We start from the raw sequence: 19468 nt of genomic DNA, 5'->3' as shown, positions 1-19468 counted from the left end.
GGAGAGACTCCCTCTTTAAACAGGGTCCCTGACGGAGAGACTCCCTCTTTAAACAGGGTCCCTGACGGAGAGACTCCCTCTTTAAACAGGGTCCTTGACGGAGAGACTCCCTCTTTAAACAGGGTCCCTGACGGAGTGACTCCCTTTTTAAACAGGGTCCCTGACGGAGAGTCTCCCTCTTTAAACAGGGTCCCTGACGGAGTGACTCCCTTTTTAAACAGGGTCCCTGACGGAGAGAATCCCTCTTTAAACAGGGTCCCTGACGGAGAGACTCCCTCTTTAAACAGGGTCCTTGACGGAGAGACTCCCTCTTTAAACAGGGTCCCTGACGGTGAGACCTCCTCTTTAAACAGGGTCCCTGACGGAGAGACTCAGTCTTTAAACAGGGTCCTTGACGGAGAGACTCCCTCTTTAAACAGGGTCCCTGACGGAGAGACTTCCTCTATAAACACTGTCCCTGACGGAGAGACTCCCTCTTTAAACACTGTCCCTGACGGAGAGACTCCCTCTTCAAATAGGGTCACTGACAGAGAGACTCCCTCTTTAAACAGGGTCCCTGACGGAGCGACTCCCTCTTTAAACAGGGTCCCTGACGGAGAGACTCCCTCTTTAAACAGGGTCCCTGACGGAGCGACTCCCTCTTTAAACAGGGTCCCTGACGGAGAGACTCCCTCTTTAAACAGGGTCCCTGACGGAGAGACTCCCTCTTTAAACAGGGTCCCTGATGGAGAGACTCCCTCTTTAAACAGGTCCCTGACTGAGAGACTCCCTCTTTAAACAGGGTCCCTGACGGAGAGACTCCCTCTTTAAACAGTGTCCCTGACGGAGAGACTCCCTCTTTAAACAGGGTCCCTGACGGAGAGACTCCCTCTTTAAACAGGGTCCCTGACGGAAAGACTCCATCTTTAAACAGGGTCCCTGACGGAGAGACTCCCTCTTTAAACAGGGTCCCTGACGGAGAACTCCCTCTTTAAACAGGGTCCCTGACGGAGAGACTCACTCTTTAAACAGGGTCCCCGACAGAGAGACTCCCTCTTTAAAAAGGGTCCCTGACGGAGTGACTCCCTCTTTAAACAGGCTCCCTGACAGAGAGACTCCCTCTTGAAACAGGGTCCCTGACGGAGAGACTCCCTCTTTAAACAGGGTCCCTGACGGAGAGACTCCCTCTTTAAACAGGGTCCCTGACGGAGAGACTCCCTCTTTAAACAGGGTCCCTGACGGAGAGACTCCCTCTTTAAACAGGGTCCCTGACGGAGAGACTCCCCTTTAAACAGGGTCCCTGACAGAGAGACACCCTCTTTAAACAGGGTCGCTGACGGAGAGACTCCCCTTTAAACAGGGTCCCTGACGGAGAGACTCCCTCTTTAAACAGGGTCCCTGACGGAGAGACTCCCCTTTAAACAGGGTCCCTGACAGAGAGACTCCCTCTTTAAACAGGTTCCCTGACGGAGAGACTCCCTCTTTAAACAGGGCCCCTGACGGAGAGACTCCCTCTTTAAACAGGGTCCCTGACGGAGAGACTCCCTCTTTAAACAGGGTCCCTGACGGAGAGACTCCCTCTTTACACAGGATCCCTGATGGAGAGACTCCCTCTTTAAACAGAGTCCCTGACAGGGAGACTCCCTCTTTAAACAGGGTCCCTGACGGAGAGACCCCCCTTTAAACAGGGTCCCTGACGGAGAGGCTCCCTCTTTAAACAGGGTCCCTGACGGAGAGACTCCCTCTTTAAACAGGGTCCCTGACGGAGAGACTCCCTCTTTAAACAGGGTCCCTAACGGAGAGACTCCCCTTTAAACAGGGTCCCTGACAGAGAGACTCCCTCTTTAAACAGGATCCCTGACGGAGAGACTCCCTCTTTAAACAGGCTCCTTGACGGAGAGACTCCCTCTTTAAACAGGATCCCTGACGGAGAGACTCCCTCTTTAAACAGGGTCCTTGACGGAGAGACTCCCTCTTTAAACAGGGTCCCTGACGGTGAGACCTCCTCTTTAAACAGGGTCCCTGACGGAGAGACTCAGTCTTTAAACAGGGTCCATGACGGAGAGACTCCCTCTTTAAACAGGGTCCCTGACGGAGAGACTCCCTCTATAAACACTGTCCCTGACGGAGAGACTCCCTCTTTAAACACTGTCCCTGACGGAGAGACTCCCTCTTTAAACAGGGTCACTGACAGAGAGACTCCCTCTTTAAACAGGGTCCCTGACGGAGAGACACCCTCTTCAAACAGGGTCCCTGACGGAGTGACTCCCTTTTTAAACAGGGTCCCTGACGGAGAGTCTCCCTCTTTAAACAGGGTCCCTGACGGAGTGACTCCCTTTTTAAACAGGGTCCCTGACGGAGAGAATCCCTCTTTAAACAGGGTCCCTGACGGAGAGACTCCCTCTTTAAACAGGGTCCCTGACGGAGAGACTCCCTCTTTAAACAGGGTCCCTGACGGAGAGACTCCCTCTTTAAACAGGGTCCCTGACGTACAGACTCCCTCTTTAAACAGGGTCCCTGACGGAGAGACTCCCTCTTTAAACAGGGTCCCTGACGGGGAGACTCCCTCTTTAAACACTGTCCCTGACGGAACGACTCCCTCTTCTAACAGGGTCCCTGATGGAGCGACTCCCTCTTTAAACAGGGTCCCTGACGGAGAGACTCCCTCTTTAAACAGGGTCCCTGACGAAGAGACTCCCTCTTTAAACAGGGTCCCTGACGGAGAACTCCCTCTTTAAACAGGGTCCCTGATGAAGAGACTCCCTCTTTAAACAGGGTCCCCGACAGTGAGACTCCCTCTTTAAACAGGGTCCCTGACGGAGAGACTCCCTCTTTAAACAGGGTCCCTGACGGAGAGACTCCCGCTTCAAACAGGGTCCCTGACGGAGGGACTCCCTCTTTAAACAGGGTCCCTGACGGAGAGACTCCCTCTTCAAACAGGGTCCCTGACGGAGAGACTCCCTCTTTAAACAGGGTCCCTGACGGTGAGACTCCCTCGTCAAACAGGGTCCCTGACGGAGAGACTCCCTCTTTAAACAGGGTCCCTGACGGAGAGACTCCCTCTTTAAACAGGTTCCCTGACGGAGAGACTCCCTCTTTAAACAGGGTCCCTGACGGAGAGACTCCCTCTTTAAACAGGATCCCTGATGGGGAGACTCCCTCTTTAAACAGGGTCCCTGACAGAGAGACTCCCTCTTTAAACAGGATCCCTGACGGAGAGACTCCCCTTTAAACAGGGTCCCTGACGGAGAGACTCCCTCTTTAAACAGGGTCCCTGACTGAGAGACTCCCTCTTCAAACAGGGTCCCTGACGGAGAGACTCCCTCTTTAAACAGGGCCCCTGACGGAGAGACTCCCTCTTTAAACAGGGCCCCTGACGGAGAGACTCCCTCTTTAAACAGGGTCCCTGACGGGGAGACTCCCTCTTTAAACAGGGTCCCTGACGGAGAGACTCCCCTTTAAACAGGGTCCCTGACGGAGAGACTCCCTCTTTAAACAGGGTCCCTGACGGAGAGACTCCCTCTTTAAACAGGGTCCCTGACGGAGAGACTCCCTCTTTAAACAGGGTCCTTGACGGAGAGACTCCCTCTTTAAACAGGGTCCCTGACGGAGTGACTCCCTTTTTAAACAGGGTCCCTGACGGAGAGTCTCCCTCTTTAAACAGGGTCCCTGACGGAGTGACTCCCTTTTTAAACAGGGTCCCTGACGGAGAGAATCCCTCTTTAAACAGGGTCCCTGACGGAGAGACTCCCTCTTTAAACAGGGTCCTTGACGGAGAGACTCCCTCTTTAAACAGGGTCCCTGACGGTGAGACCTCCTCTTTAAACAGGGTCCCTGACGGAGAGACTCAGTCTTTAAACAGGGTCCTTGACGGAGAGACTCCCTCTTTAAACAGGGTCCCTGACGGAGAGACTACTCTATAAACACTGTCCCTGACGGAGAGACTCCCTCTTTAAACACTGTCCCTGACGGAGAGACTCCCTCTTCAAATAGGGTCACTGACAGAGAGACTCCCTCTTTAAACAGGGTCCCTGACGGAGCGACTCCCTCTTTAAACAGGGTCCCTGACGGAGAGACTCCCTCTTTAAACAGGGTCCCTGACGGAGCGACTCCCTCTTTAAACAGGGTCCCTGACGGAGAGACTCCCTCTTTAAACAGGGTCCCTGACGGAGAGACTCCCTCTTTAAACAGGGTCCCTGATGGAGAGACTCCCTCTTTAAACAGGTCCCTGACTGAGAGACTCCCTCTTTAAACAGGGTCCCTGACGGAGAGACTCCCTCTTTAAACAGGGTCCCTGACGGAAAGACTCCATCTTTAAACAGGGTCCCTGACGGAGAGACTCCCTCTTTAAACAGGGTCCCTGACGGAGAACTCCCTCTTTAAACAGGGTCCCTGACGGAGAGACTCACTCTTTAAACAGGGTCCCCGACAGAGAGACTCCCTCTTTAAAAAGGGTCCCTGACGGAGTGACTCCCTCTTTAAACAGGCTCCCTGACAGAGAGACTCCCTCTTGAAACAGGGTCCCTGACGGAGAGACTCCCTCTTTAAACAGGGTCCCTGACGGAGAGACTCCCTCTTTAAACAGGGTCCCTGACGGAGAGACTCCCTCTTTAAACAGGGTCCCTGACGGAGAGACTCCCTCTTTAAACAGGGTCCCTGACGGAGAGACTCCCCTTTAAACAGGGTCCCTGACAGAGAGACACCCTCTTTAAACAGGGTCGCTGACGGAGAGACTCCCCTTTAAACAGGGTCCCTGACGGAGAGACTCCCTCTTTAAACAGGGTCCCTGACGGAGAGACTCCCCTTTAAACAGGTTCCCTGACGGAGAGACTCCTTCTTTAAACAGGGCCCCTGACGGAGAGACTCCCTCTTTAAACAGGGTCCCTGACGGAGAGACTCCCTCTTTAAACAGGGTCTCTGACGGAGAGACTCCCTCTTTACACAGGATCCCTGATGGAGAGACTCCCTCTTTAAACAGAGTCCCTGACAGGGAGACTCCCTCTTTAAACAGGGTCCCTGACGGAGAGACCCCCCTTTAAACAGGGTCCCTGACGGAGAGGCTCCCTCTTTAAACAGGGTCCCTGACGGAGAGACTCCCTCTTTAAACAGGGTCCCTGACGGAGAGACTCCCTCTTTAAACAGGGTCCCTAACGGAGAGACTCCCCTTTAAACAGGGTCCCTGCCAGAGAGACTCCCTCTTTAAACAGGTTCCCTGACGGAGAGACTCCCTCTTTAAACAGGGCCCCTGACGGAGAGACTCCCTCTTTAAACAGGGTCCCTGACGGAGAGACTCCCTCTTTAAACAGGGTCCCTGACGGAGAGACTCCCTCTTTACACAGGATCCCTGAAGGTAGAGACTCCCTCTTTAAACAGAGTCCCTGACAGGGAGACTCCCTCTTTAAACAGGGTGCCTGACGGAGAGACTCCCCTTTAAACAGGGTCCCTGACGGAGAGGCTCCCTCTTTAAACAGGGTCCCTGACGGAGAGACTCCCGCTTCAAACAGGGTCCCTGACGGAGAGACTCCCTCTTTAAACAGGGTCCCTGACGGAGAGACTCCCTCTTCAAACAGGGTCCCTGACGGAGAGACTCCCTCTTTAAACAGGGTCCCTGACGGTGAGACTCCCTCGTCAAACAGGGTCCCTGACGGAGAGACTCCCTCTTTAAACAGGGTCCCTGACGGAGAGACTCCCTCTTTAAACAGGTTCCCTGACGGAGAGACTCCCTCTTTAAACAGGGTCCCTGACAGAGAGACTCCCTCTTTAAACAGGATCCCTGACGGGGAGACTCCCTCTTTAAACAGGGTCCCTGACAGAGAGACTCCCTCTTTAAACAGGATCCCTGACGGAGAGACTCCCTCTTTAAACAGGGTCCCTGACGGAGCGACTCCCTCTTTAAACAGGGTCCCTGACGGAACGACTCCCTCTTTAAACAGGGTCCCTGATGGAGAGACTCCCTCTTTAAACAGGGTCCCTGACGGAGAGACTCCCTCTTTAAACAGGGTCCCTGACGGAGAGACTCCCTCTTTAAACAGGGCCCCTGACGGAGAGACTCCGTCTTTAAACAGGGTCCCTGACGGAGAGACTCCCCTTTAAACAGGGTCCCTGACGGAGAGACTCCCTCTTTAAACAGGGTCCCTGACAGAGAGACTCCCTCTTCAAACAGGGTCCCTGACGGAGAGACTCCCTCTTTAAACAGGGCCCCTGACGGAGAGACTCCCTCTTTAAACAGGGCCCCTGACGGAGAGACTCCCTCTTTAAACAGGGTCCCTGACGGGGAGACTCCCTCTTTAAACAGGGTCCCTGACGGAGAGACTCCCCTTTAAACAGGGTCCCTGACGGAGAGACTCCCTCTTTAAACAGGGTCCCTGACGGAGAGACTCCCTCTTTAAACAGGGTCCCTGACGGAGAGACTCCCTCTTTAAACAGGGTCCTTGACGGAGAGACTCCCTCTTTAAACAGGGTCCCTGACGGTGAGACCTCCTCTTTAAACAGGGTCCCTGACGGAGAGACTCAGTCTTTAAACAGGGTCCTTGACGGAGAGACTCCCTCTTTAAACAGGGTCCCTGACGGAGAGACTTCCTCTATAAACACTGTCCCTGACGGAGAGACTCCCTCTTTAAACACTGTCCCTGACGGAGAGACTCCCTCTTCAAATAGGGTCACTGACAGAGAGACTCCCTCTTTAAACAGGGTCCCTGACGGAGCGACTCCCTCTTTAAACAGGGTCCCTGACGGAGAGACTCCCTCTTTAAACAGGGTCCCTGACGGAGAGACTCCCTCTTTAAACAGGGTCCCTGATGGAGAGACTCCCTCTTTAAACAGGTCCCTGACTGAGAGACTCCCTCTTTAAACAGGGTCCCTGACGGAGAGACTCCCTCTTTAAACAGGGTCCCTGACGGAAAGACTCCATCTTTAAACAGGGTCCCTGACGGAGAGACTCCCTCTTTAAACAGGGTCCCTGACGGAGAACTCCCTCTTTAAACAGGGTCCCTGACGGAGAGACTCACTCTTTAAACAGGGTCCCCGACAGAGAGACTCCCTCTTTAAAAAGGGTCCCTGACGGAGTGACTCCCTCTTTAAACAGGCTCCCTGACAGAGAGACTCCCTCTTTAAACACTGTCCCTGACGGAGAGACCCCCTCTTGAAACAGGGTCGCTGACGGAGAGACTCCCCTTTAAACAGGGTCCCTGACGGAGAGACTCCCTCTTTAAACAGGGTCCCTGACGGAGAGACTCCCCTTTAAACAGGGTCCCTGACAGAGAGACTCCCTCTTTAAACAGGTTCCCTGACGGAGAGACTCCCTCTTTAAACAGGGCCCCTGACGGAGAGACTCCCTCTTTAAACAGGGTCCCTGACGGAGAGACTCCCTCTTTACACAGGATCCCTGATGGAGAGACTCCCTCTTTAAACAGAGTCCCTGACAGGGAGACTCCCTCTTTAAACAGGGTCCCTGACGGAGAGACCCCCCTTTAAACAGGGTCCCTGACGGAGAGGCTCCCTCTTTAAACAGGGTCCCTGACGGAGAGACTCCCTCTTTAAACAGGGTCCCTGACGGAGAGACTCCCTCTTTAAACAGGGTCCCTAACGGAGAGACTCCCCTTTAAACAGGGTCCCTGACAGAGAGACTCCCTCTTTAAACAGGGTCCCTGACGGAGAGACTCCCTCTTTAAACAGGGCCCCTGACGGAGAGACTCCCTCTTTAAACAGGGTCCCTGACGGAGAGACTCCCTCTTTAAACAGGGTCCCTGACGGAGAGACTCCCTCTTTACACAGGATCCCTGAAGGTAGAGACTCCCTCTTTAAACAGAGTCCCTGACAGGGAGACTCCCTCTTTAAACAGGGTCCCTGACGGAGAGACTCCCCTTTAAACAGGGTCCCTGACGGAGAGGCTCCCTCTTTAAACAGGGTCCCTGACGGAGAGACTCCCTCTTTAAACAGGGTCCCTGACGGAGAGACTCCCTCTTTAAACAGGGTCCCTGACGGAGAGACTCCCTCTGTAAACAGGGTCCCTGACGGCGAGACTCCCTCTTTAAACAGTGTCCCTGACGGAGAGACTCCCTCTTTAAACAGAGTCCCTGACGGAGAGGCTCCCTCTTTAAACAGGATCCCTGACGGAGAGACTCCCTCTTTAAACAGGGTCCCTGACGGAGAGACTCCCTCTTTCAACAGGGTCCCTGACAGGGAGGCTCCCTCTTTAAACAGGGACCCTGACAGAGAGACTCCCTCTTTACGCAGGATCCCTGATGGAGAGACTCCCTCTTTAAACAGAGTCCCTGACGGAGAGACTCCCTCTTTAAACAGGGACCCTGACAGACAGACTCCCTCTTTACGCAGGATCCCTGATGGAGAGACTCCCTCTTTAAACAGGGTCCCTGACGGAGAGACTCAGTCTTCAAACAGGTTCCCTGACGGAGAGACTCCCTCTTTAAACAGGGTCCCTGACGGAGAGATTCCCTCTTTAAACAGGGTCCCGGACAGAGAGACTCCCTCTTTAAACAGGGTCCCTGACGGAGCGACTCCCTTTTTAAACAGGGTCCCTGACGGAGAGACTCCCTCTTTAAACAGGGTCCCTGACGGAGAGACTCCCTCTTTAAACAGGGTCCCTGACGGAGAGACTCCCTCTTTAAACAGGATCCCTGACGGAGAGACTCCCTCTTTAAACAGGGTCCCTGACGGAGAGCTCCCTCTTTAAACAGGGTCCTTGACGGAGAGGCTCCCTCTTTAAACAGGGTCCCAGACGGTGAGTCCTCCTCTTTAAACAGGGTCCCTGACGGAGAGACTCAGTCTTTAAACTCGGTCCTTGACGGAGAGACTCCCTCTTTAAACAGGGTCCCTGACGGAGAGACTCCCTCTATAAACACTGTCCGTGACGGAGAGACTCCCTCTTTAAACAGGGTCCCTGACGGAGAGACTCCCTCTTTAAACAGGGTCCCTGACGGAGAGACTCCCTCTATAAACACTGTCCGTGACGGAGAGACTCCCTCTTTAAACAGGGTCCCTGACGGAGAGACTCCCTCTTTAAACAGGGTCCCTGACGGAGCAACTCCCTCTTTGAACAGGGTCCTTGAAGGAGAGACTCCATCTTTAAACAGGGTCCCTGACGGAGAGACTCCCTCTTTAAACAGGGTCCCTGACGGAGAGACTCCCTCTTTAAACAGGGTCCCTGACAGAGACTCCCTCTTTAAACACTGTCCCTGACGGAGAGACTCCCTCTTTAAACAGGGTCCCTGACTGAGAGACTCCCTCTTTAAACACTGTCCCTGACGGAGAGACTCCCTCTTTAAACTGGGTCCATGACGGTGAGACTCCCTCTTTAAACAGGGTCCCTGACGGAGAGACTCCCTCTTTAAACAGGGTCCCTGACGGAGAGACTCCCTCTTTAAACAGGGTCCCTGACGGAGAGACTCCCTCTTTAAACAGGGTCCCTGACGGAGCGACTCCCTCTTTAAACAGGGTCCCTGACGGAGAGACTCCCTCTTTAAACAGGGTCCCTGACGGAGAGACTCCCTCTTTAAACAGGGTCCCTGACGGAGAGACTCCCTCTTTAAACAGGGTCCCTGACGGAGAGACTCACTCTTTAAACACTGTCCCTGATGGAGAGACTCCCTCCTTAAACAGGGTCCCTGACGGAGAGACTCCCTCTTTAAACAGGGTCCCTGACGGAGCGACTCCCTCTTTAAACAGGGTCCCTGACAGAGAGACTCCCTCTTTAAACAGGGTCCCTGACGGAGCGACTCCCTCTTTAAACAGGGTCCCTGACGGAGAGACTCCCTCTTTAAACAGGGTCCCTGATGGAGAGACTCCCTCTTTAAACAGGGTCCCTGACGGAGAGGCTCCCTCTTTAAACACGGTCCCTGACGGAGAGACTCCCTCTTTAAACAGGGTCCCTGACGGAGAGGCTCCCTCTTTAAACACGGTCCCTGACGGAGAGACTCCATCTTTAAACAGGGGCCCTGACGGAGAGACTCCCTCTTTAAACAGGGTCCCTGACGGAGAGACTCCCTCTTAAAACACTGTCCCTGACGGAGATACTCCCCTTTAAACAGGGTTCCTGACGGTGAGACTCCCTCTTTAAACAGGGTCCCTGACGGAGAGACTCCCTCTTTAAACAGGGTCCCTGACGGAGAGACGCACTCTTTAAACACTGTCCCTGACGGAGAGACTCCCTCTTTAAACAGGGTCCCTGACGGAGAGACTCCCTCTTTAAACACTGTCCCTGACGGAGAGACTCCCTCTTTAAACAGGGTCCCTGACGGTGAGACTCCCTCGTCAAACAGGGTCCCTGACGGAGAGACTCCCTCTTTAAACAGGGTCCCTGACGGAGAGACTCCCTCTTTAAACAGGTTCCCTGACGGAGAGACTCCCTCTTTAAACAGGGTCCCTGACGGAGAGACTCCCTCTTTAAACAGGATCCCTGACGGGGAGACTCCCTCTTTAAACAGGGTCCCTGACAGAGAGACTCCCTCTTTAAACAGGATCCCTGACAGAGAGACTCCCTCTTTAAACAGGGTCCCTGACGGAGCGACTCCCTCTTTAAACAGGGTCCCTGACGGAACGACTCCCTCTTTAAACAGGGTCCCTGATGGAGAGACTCCCTCTTTAAACAGGGTCCCTGACGGAGAGACTCCCTCTTTAAACAGGGTCCCTGACGGAGAGACTCCCTCTTTAAACAGGGCCCCTGACGGAGAGACTCCGTCTTTAAACAGGGTCCCTGACGGAGAGACTCCCCTTTAAACAGGGTCCCTGACGGAGAGACTCCCTCTTTAAACAGGGTCCCTGACAGAGAGACTCCCTCTTCAAACAGGGTCCCTGACGGAGAGACTCCCTCTTTAAACAGGGCCCCTGACGGAGAGACTCCCTCTTTAAACAGGGCCCCTGACGGAGAGACTCCCTCTTTAAACAGGGTCCCTGACGGGGAGACTCCCTCTTTAAACAGGGTCCCTGACGGAGAGACTCCCCTTTAAACAGGGTCCCTGACGGAGAGACTCCCTCTTTAAACAGGGTCCCTGACGGAGAGACTCCCTCTTTAAACAGGGTCCCTGACGGAGAGACTCCCTCTTTAAACAGGGTCCTTGACGGAGAGACTCCCTCTTTAAACAGGGTCCCTGACGGAGTGACTCCCTTTTTAAACAGGGTCCCTGACGGAGAGTCTCCCTCTTTAAACAGGGTCCCTGACGGAGTGACTCCCTTTTTAAACAGGGTCCCTGACGGAGAGAATCCCTCTTTAAACAGGGTCCCTGACGGAGAGACTCCCTCTTTAAACAGGGTCCTTGACGGAGAGACTCCCTCTTTAAACAGGGTCCCTGACGGAGAGACTCAGTCTTTAAACAGGGTCCCTGACGGAGAGACTCAGTCTTTAAACAGGGTCCTTGACGGAGAGACTCCCTCTTTAAACAGGGTCCCTGACGGAGAGACTTCCTCTATAAACACTGTCCCTGACGGAGAGACTCCCTCTTTAAACACTGTCCCTGACGGAGAGACTCCCTCTTCAAATAGGGTCACTGACAGAGAGACTCCCTCTTTAAACAGGGTCCCTGACGGAGCGACTCCCTCTTTAAACAGGGTCCCTGACGGAGAGACTCCCTCTTTAAACAGGGTCCCTGACGGAGAGACTCCCTCTTTAAACAGGGTCCCTGATGGAGAGACTCCCTCTTTAAACAGGTCCCTGACTGAGAGACTCCCTCTTTAAACAGGGTCCCTGACGGAGAGACTCCCTCTTTAAACAGGGTCCCTGACGGAAAGACTCCATCTTTAAACAGGGTCCCTGACGGAGAGACTCCCTCTTTAAACAGGGTCCCTGACGGAGAACTCCCTCTTTAACAGGGTCCCTGACGGAGAGACTCACTCTTTAAACAGGGTCCCCGACAGAGAGACTCCCTCTTTAAACAGGGTCCCTGACGGAGAACTCCCTCTTTAACAGGGTCCCTGACGGAGAGACTCCCTCTTTAAACAGGGTCCCTGACGGAGAGACTCCCTCTTTAAAAAGGGTCCCTGACGGAGTGACTCCCTCTTTAAACAGGCTCCCTGACAGAGAGACTCCCTCTTGAAACAGGGTCCCTGACGGAGAGACTCCCTCTTTAAACAGGGTCCCTGACGGAGAGACTCCCTCTTTAAACAGGGTCCCTGACGGAGAGACTCCCTCTTTAAACAGGGTCCCTGACGGAGAGACTCCCTCTTTAAACAGGGTCCCTGACGGAGAGACTCCCCTTTAAACAGGGTCCCTGACAGAGAGACACCCTCTTTAAACAGGGTCGCTGACGGAGAGACTCCCCTTTAAACAGGGTCCCTGACGGAGAGACTCCCTCTTTAAACAGGGTCCCTGACGGAGAGACTCCCCTTTAAACAGGGTCCCTGACAGACAGACTCCCTCTTTACGCAGGATCCCTGATGGAGAGACTCCCTCTTTAAACAGGGTCCCTGACGGAGAGACTCAGTCTTCAAACAGGTTCCCTGACGGAGAGACTCCCTCTTTAAACAGGGTCCCTGACGGAGTGATTCCCTCTTTAAACAGGGTCCCGGACAGAGAGACTCCCTCTTTAAACAGGGTCCCTGACGGAGCGACTCCCTTTTTAAACAGGGTCCCTGACGGAGAGACTCCCTCTTTAAACAGGGTCCCTGACGGAGAGACTCCCTCTTTAAACAGGGTCCCTGACGGAGAGACTCCCTCTTTAAACAGGATCCCTGACGGAGAGACTCCCTCTTTAAACAGGGTCCCTGACGGAGAGCTCCCTCTTTAAACAGGGTCCTTGACGGAGAGGCTCCCTCTTTAAACAGGGTCCCAGACGGTGAGTCCTCCTCTTTAAACAGGGTCCCTGACGGAGAGACTCCCTCTATAAACACTGTCCGTGACGGAGAGACTCCCTCTTTAAACAGGGTCCCTGACGGAGAGACTCCCTCTTTAAACAGGGTCCCTGACGGAGCGACTCCCTCTTTAAACAGGGTCCCTGACGGAGAGACTCCCTCTTTAAACAGGGTCCCTGACGGAGAGACTCCCTCTTTAAACAGGGTCCCTGACGGAGAGACTCCCTCTTTAAACAGGGTCCCTGACGGAGAGACTCCCTCTTTAAATAGGGTCCCTGACGGAGAGACTCCCTCTATAAACACTGTCCCTGACGGAGAGACTCCCTCTTTAAACAGGGTCCCTGACGGAGAGACTCCCTCTTTAAACAGGGTCCCTGACGGAGAGACTCCCTCTTTAAACAGGGTCCCTGACGGAGAGACTCCCTCTTTAAACAGGGTCCCTGACTGAGAGACTCCCTCTTTAAACAGGGTCCCTGACGGAGAGACTCCCTCTTTAAACAGGGTCCCTGACGGAGAGACTCCCTCTTTAAACAGGGTCCCTGACAGAGAGACTCCCTCTTTAAACAGGGTCCCTGACGGAGAGACTCCCTCTTTAAACAGGGTCCCTGACGGAGAGACTCCCTCTTTAAATAGGGTCCCTGACGGAGAGACTCCCTCTATAAACACTGTCCCTGACGGAGAGACTCCCTCTTTAAACAGGGTCCCTGACGGAGAGACTCCCTCTTTAAACAGGGTCCCTGACGGAGAGACTCCCTCTTTAAATAGGGTCCCTGACGGAGAGACTCCCTCTATAAACACTGTCCCTGACGGAGAGACTCCCTCTTTAAACAGGGTCCCTGACGGAGAGACTCCCTCTTTAAACAGGGTCCCTGACGGAGAGACTCCCTCTTTAAACAGGGTCCCTGACGGAGAGGCTCCCTCTTTAAACAGGGTCCCTGACGGAGAGACTCCCTCTTTAAACAGGGTCCCTGACGGAGAGACTCCCTCTTTAAACAGGGTCCCTGACGGAGCGACTCCCTCTTTAAACAGGGTCCCTGACGGAGAGACTCCCTCTTTAAACAGGGTCCCTGACGGAGAGACTCCCTCTTTAAATAGGGTCCCTGACGGAGAGACTCCCTCTATAAACACTGTCCCTGACGGAGAGACTCCCTCTTTAAACAGGGTCCCTGACAGAGAGACTCCCTCTTTAAACAGGGTCCCTGACGGAGCGACTCCCTCTTTAAACAGGGTCCCTGACGGAGAGACTCCCTCTTTAAACAGGGTCCCTGATGGAGAGACTCCCTCTTTAAACAGGGTCCCTGACGGAGAGGCTCCCTCTTTAAACACGGTCCCTGACGGAGAGACTCCCTCTTTAAACAGGGTCCCTGACGGAGAGGCTCCCTCTTTAAACACGGTCCCTGACGGAGAGACTCCCTCTTTAAACAGGGGCCCTGACGGAGAGACTCCCTCTTTAAACAGGGTCCCTGACGGAGAGACTCCCTCTTAAAACCCTGTCCCTGACGGAGATACTCCCCTTTAAACAGGGTTCCTGACGGTGAGACTCCCTCTTTAAACAGGGTCCCTGACGGAGAGACTCCCTCTTTAAACAGGGTCCCTGACGGAGAGACTCCCTCTTTAAACAGGGTCCCTGATGGAGAGACTCCCTCTTTAAACAGGGTCCCTGACGGAGAGGCTCCCTCTTTAAACACGGTCCCTGACGGAGAGACTCCCTCTTTAAACAGGGTCCCTGACGGAGAGGCTCCCTCTTTAAACACGGTCCCTGACGGAGAGACTCCCTCTTTAAACAGGGGCCCTGACGGAGAGACTCCCTCTTTAAACAGGGTCCCTGACGGAGAGACTCCCTCTTAAAACCCTGTCCCTGACGGAGATACTCCCCTTTAAACAGGGTTCCTGACGGTGAGACTCCCTCTTTAAACAGGGTCCCTGACGGAGAGACTCCCTCTTTAAACACTGTCCCTGACGGAGAGACTCCCTCTTTAAACAGGGTCCCTGACGGAGAGACTCCCTCTTTAAACACTGTCCCTGACGGAGAGATTCCCTCTTTAAACACTGTCCCTGACGGAGAGACTCCCTCTTTAAACACTGACCCTGACGGAGAGACTCCCTCTTTAAACAGTGTCCCTGACGGAGAGACTCCCTCTTTAAACAGGGTCCCTGACGGAGAGACTCCCTCTTTAAACACTGTCCCTGACGGAGAGACGCCCTCTTTAAACAGGGTGCCTAACGGAGAGATATTGAAAAAGCCGCTCACCGTTAAAGTAGACGGCGTTTAACAGCATCAGGATGGTTTCGTCAGCGACCTGATCGACCAGGTTGGTAATCTTCCCGCCCGTCTCCTCCGCGACCCAGGAATTTATCGTCCTCACGTTCTCGCTCGCGTTCGCGATCAGCGGGACCGGCTCGTTGCCATAGAACTGCCATGAACGCTTCAGGAAGGGTTTTTGGAGACACATGCCTGAATGCAGACGGGAACAAAGGAGGGAGGGAGGTAGAAAGAGATCCAGACAGAGAGAAGGAGAAGAAGAGAGGGGGAAAGAGACAGAGTGAGTGAGGGAAGGAGAAAGAGAGGGAGAGAGATAAAGAGGAAGAGGGGGAGCGAGAAAGAGAGGGGGAGAGACAGAGAGAGGGGGAGGGAGGGAGAGAGAAAGGGAGAGTGACAGAGAGAAGGAGGGAGAGGGCAAGGCAGAGAGGGAGGAGGGAGGGAATGAGAGAGAGGGAGAGAGAGAGAGGAAAAGAAAGAAAGAGAAAGGAGAAAGACAGAGAGAGGGGGAGAGAGAGAGAGAAAGAGAAAGAGTGGGATTGAGAAAGAGAGAGAGAAAGAGAAAGAGTGGGATTGAGAAAGAGAGAGAGAGGGAAGGGGGGAAGAGAATAAAAGAGAGAGAGAGCAAAGGTCAGTCAGAGGTTGACATTCAACCCTGATCAATCTCTGGTGCCCTCCCTAGCTGCTTCCATCACTCTCCTGACTGTTGTGTTGGGTGCTCTGGATCCGTGGAACACATACAGGCCAACAACACTTAAAATAGTGCAACGCTATTTTATTAAGTCAGAAACTGTTGAACATACTTTCACTGTGGGTTAACACGATGTTAGATTAAACTAAAGACCTATGCCTGTCCGAACCAGTCGATGCACTCAGCACTTGGTGAAAATCTGTGCTGCAGGCTGTGAGCTCTGTCCGACTAGGAGGCTGCAGCTCGAATGAGCGGGAAAACTGATGCCCCCTGTCTTTATAGTGAGTGTGCTCTAACTGGTGATTGGCTGCGGTGTTGTGTGTGTTGATTGGTCTTGCTGTGTGTCCATCAGTGTGTGTGTCTGCACCATGATATACTGGTGTATATTATGACATCCCCCCCTTTTATAAAAGAATGTACCTGCGTGGCAATAAATAATGTATGGTGAGAATGTTCCCAACTACGTGCAGGGTGTGAGAGACATATTTACAGGACTATGTCCATGAGAAGTAAGCTATTTACATGGAAGGTGCCTGGTGCAGAGAAGCAGTATGCAACAAGAATAACGAGATCAACACTATATACAAACCAGGGAAACGATCAAACAAAGCAACTAAACAATTCACAGAGTCTATAAGTTCGCAAAGTTCATAAATTTAGTCACTGAGGTGGGCGACGGATTCTGGTCGACCGCCTCAAGGGTGGGTCGGGAGCCGCCGGTTCAGGAGAGGGCTGGACTGCGTCAGAGTCAGGGGATGCAGAGTGACAGGGATCTCTGCATAGTCCATGGCAGGGTCAGCAGGAGGGAGAGGCGACAGTGGAGGATCACGCAGCGAGTGTGGAACGAGACGAAGGGCACGTCAATTGCGGCGCAGAATAGAGCCATCCGGTAGCCGAACCAGGAACGAGCGGGGGGCCACCTGCCGAAGAACCACAGCGTTTGCAAACCAGCCACCATCCGGAAGATGGACGCGGACGTTGTCATCTGGAGCCAGAGCAGGGAGATCAGCTGCACGGGAGCCATGAGCCGCCTTGTGCTGTGCACGAGACAGCTGCATCCGGCGAAGGACCGGAACGTGGTCGAGGTCTGGGACATGGATGGACGGCACCGTCGTCCTCAGGGTGCGACCCATGAGCAGCTGGGCTGGCGACAGGCCAGTGGACAGCGGGGCGGAGCGATAGGCCAGCAGGGCGAGGTAGAAATCGGACCCAGCATCGGCAGCCTTGCAGAGGAGCCGTTTGACTATGTGGATGCCCTTCTCCGCTTTGCCGTTGGATTGGGGGTACAGGGGACTGGGCGTCACATGGGCAAAATTGTACCGCCTGGCAAAGTTGGACCATTCCTGGCTGGCGAAGCAGGGGCCATTGTCCGACATAACCGTGAGCGGGATGCCGTGTCGAGCAAAGGTGTCCTTACAGGCACGGATGACTGCAGACGAGGTGATGTCGTGCAACCGTATCACCTCCGGGTAATTGAAATAGTAGTCCACGATCAGGACATAGTCTCTACCCAGCGCGTGGAACAGGTCGATGCCCACCTTGGTCCAAGGGGACGTGACCAACTCATGGGGCTGTAGGGTCTCACGTGGTTGGGCTGGCTGGAAGCGCTGACAAGTGGGACAGTTGAGCATTGTGTTGGCTATGTCCTCATTAACGCCGGGCCAGTACACTGCCTCTCGGGCCCGTCGGCAGCACTTTTCCACGCCCAGGTGGCCCTCGTGTAGCTGTTCCAGGACGAGCTGGCGCATGCTATGCGGGGTGACAATGCGGTCCAGTTTTAAAAGAACCCCGTCTACTACCGCCAGATCATCTCTGACATTATAGAACTGAGGCATTGGCCCTTGAGCCACCCGTCCGTTAGGTGACGCATGACACGCTGTAGCAAGGGGTCAGCCGCCATCTCGCGGCGAATTTGAACGAGGCGTTCATCCGTGGCAGGTAGATTGGAGACCGCGAAGGCCACATGGGCATCAACCTGGCAGACAAATCCCACTAGGCCACACGGAGTGTTGACTGCCCTGGAGAGAGCGTCAGCAATGATGAGGTCTTTGCCCGGGGTGTATACCAGCTGGAAGTCGTATCGCCGGAGCTTGAGAAGAATACGCTGGAGGCGAGGCGTCATGTCGTTCAAGTCTTTCTGGATTATATTGACCAGCGGGCGATGGTCGGTCTCGACGGTGAATTGAACAAGTCCGTAGACATAATCGTGAAACTTAACCACACCGGTCAGAAGGTCCAGGCACTCCTTTTCTATCTGCACGTAGCGCTGCTCCGTGGGGGTCATCGCACGTGACGCATATGCAACGGGGGCCCATGATGAGGCCTCATCGCGTTGCAGGAGCACTGCCCCAATGCCGGATTGGCTGGCATCGGTTGAAATTTTGGTCTCCTTTGCTGGATCAAGGAAAGCTAAGACCGGGGCCGTGGTGAGTTTGGTTTTGAGTTCTCTCCATTCGCGCTCGTGGGCAGGGAGCCACTGGAAGTCTGTCGTCTTCCTGACCAGGTTCCTGAGAGCCGTGGTATGAGAGGCGAGGTTAGGGATGAACTTCCCTAAAAAATTGACCATGCCCAGAAATCGGAGGACCGCCTGCTTGTCCTCTGGTGTTTTCAAGGCTGTGATAGCAGCTACCTTGTCCGCATCCGGCCGCACACCCAACTGGGAGATGTGGTCCCCGAGGAACTTGAGTTCCGTCTGACCAAAAGAGCATTTGGCCTGTTGAGGCGGAGGCCATGCTCATGTATACGTCTGAATACGCGCTGGAGGCGACTAACGTGTTCCTGCGGGGTGGTGGACCAAATGATTATGTCGTCGACATCGACGCGAACACCTTCAATGTCTTCCATCATTTGTTCCATAATCCTATGGAACACTTCTGAAGCAGATATGATCCCAAACGGCATCCTGCTGTAACAATATCTTCCAAAGGGGGTGTTAAATGTGCAAAGTTTCCTGCTGGATTTATCGAGCTGGGTTTGCCAGAATCCTTTTGAGGCGTCGAGTTTGGTGAAGAGCTTGGCGGGAGCCATCTCGCATGTGAGCTCTTCCCGCTAAAGGAATTGGATGATGCTCCCTCATCATATTGCGATTTAGATCCTTGGGATCAATGCAAATTCTTAATTCGCCGGAAGGCTTTTTTACACATCCCATGGAACTGACCCAGTCGGTCGGTTCCGTGACTCTGGAGATCACTCCTTGGTCCTGGAGGTCCTGCAGCTGCTGCTTGAGGCGGTCCTTAAGGGGTGCTGGGACCCTGCGAGGTGCGTGCACCACAGGCGTGGCATTCTGTTTCAATAAAATCTTGTAGGTGTACGGGAGCGCAACCATGCCCGCGAAGACGTCGCGGTACTGGTTGATGATGGCGTTGAGCTGCGCCCTGAAGTCAGTGTCCTGAAAGGCAGACGCGTCAGCAGGAGAGAGAGAGTGAACTCTCTGAACTAGGTTCAACAGCTTGCATGCCTGCGCGCCGAGCAGGGAGGCTTTCGAGGAGCCCACGATTTCAAAGGGACGGATGGCTTTGCGTGACCTGTGCGTCACTTCGAGCTGACACGAGCCGCTGGCAGCAATGGCATTGCCGTTATAATCTAATAGCTGGCAGGCTGATGGGAGGGTGGCTGGTTTGACACAAAGGCTTTGGAGGTCAGACAATGAGACTGGCGGAGGCACCAGTGTCCAGGCGGAATCGTATTTGGGACCGGTTGACCGTCAGGGTGGCACACCACTCATCGTCTGGATCGAT

The 19468-nt window shown here is 53.9% G+C and overlaps 1 protein-coding gene across 1 annotated transcript in view; it reads right to left on the bottom strand.

Moving 5' to 3' along the window:
* The window catches only part of LOC140410102 (plasma protease C1 inhibitor-like), a 78036-nt gene that overhangs the window by 40767 nt on the left and 17801 nt on the right, over positions 1–19468 (bottom strand). The window contains exon 3 of the mRNA XM_072498041.1: positions 15032–15235. Coding sequence (XP_072354142.1) covers positions 15032–15235 — 204 coding nt within the window. The remainder of the gene's footprint in view (positions 1–15031; positions 15236–19468) is intronic.

This window comes from Scyliorhinus torazame, chromosome 4 (assembly GCF_047496885.1).
Source record: "Scyliorhinus torazame isolate Kashiwa2021f chromosome 4, sScyTor2.1, whole genome shotgun sequence".
NCBI lineage: Eukaryota > Metazoa > Chordata > Chondrichthyes > Carcharhiniformes > Scyliorhinidae > Scyliorhinus > Scyliorhinus torazame.
This window is presented reverse-complemented; position numbering and strand designations above follow the sequence as displayed.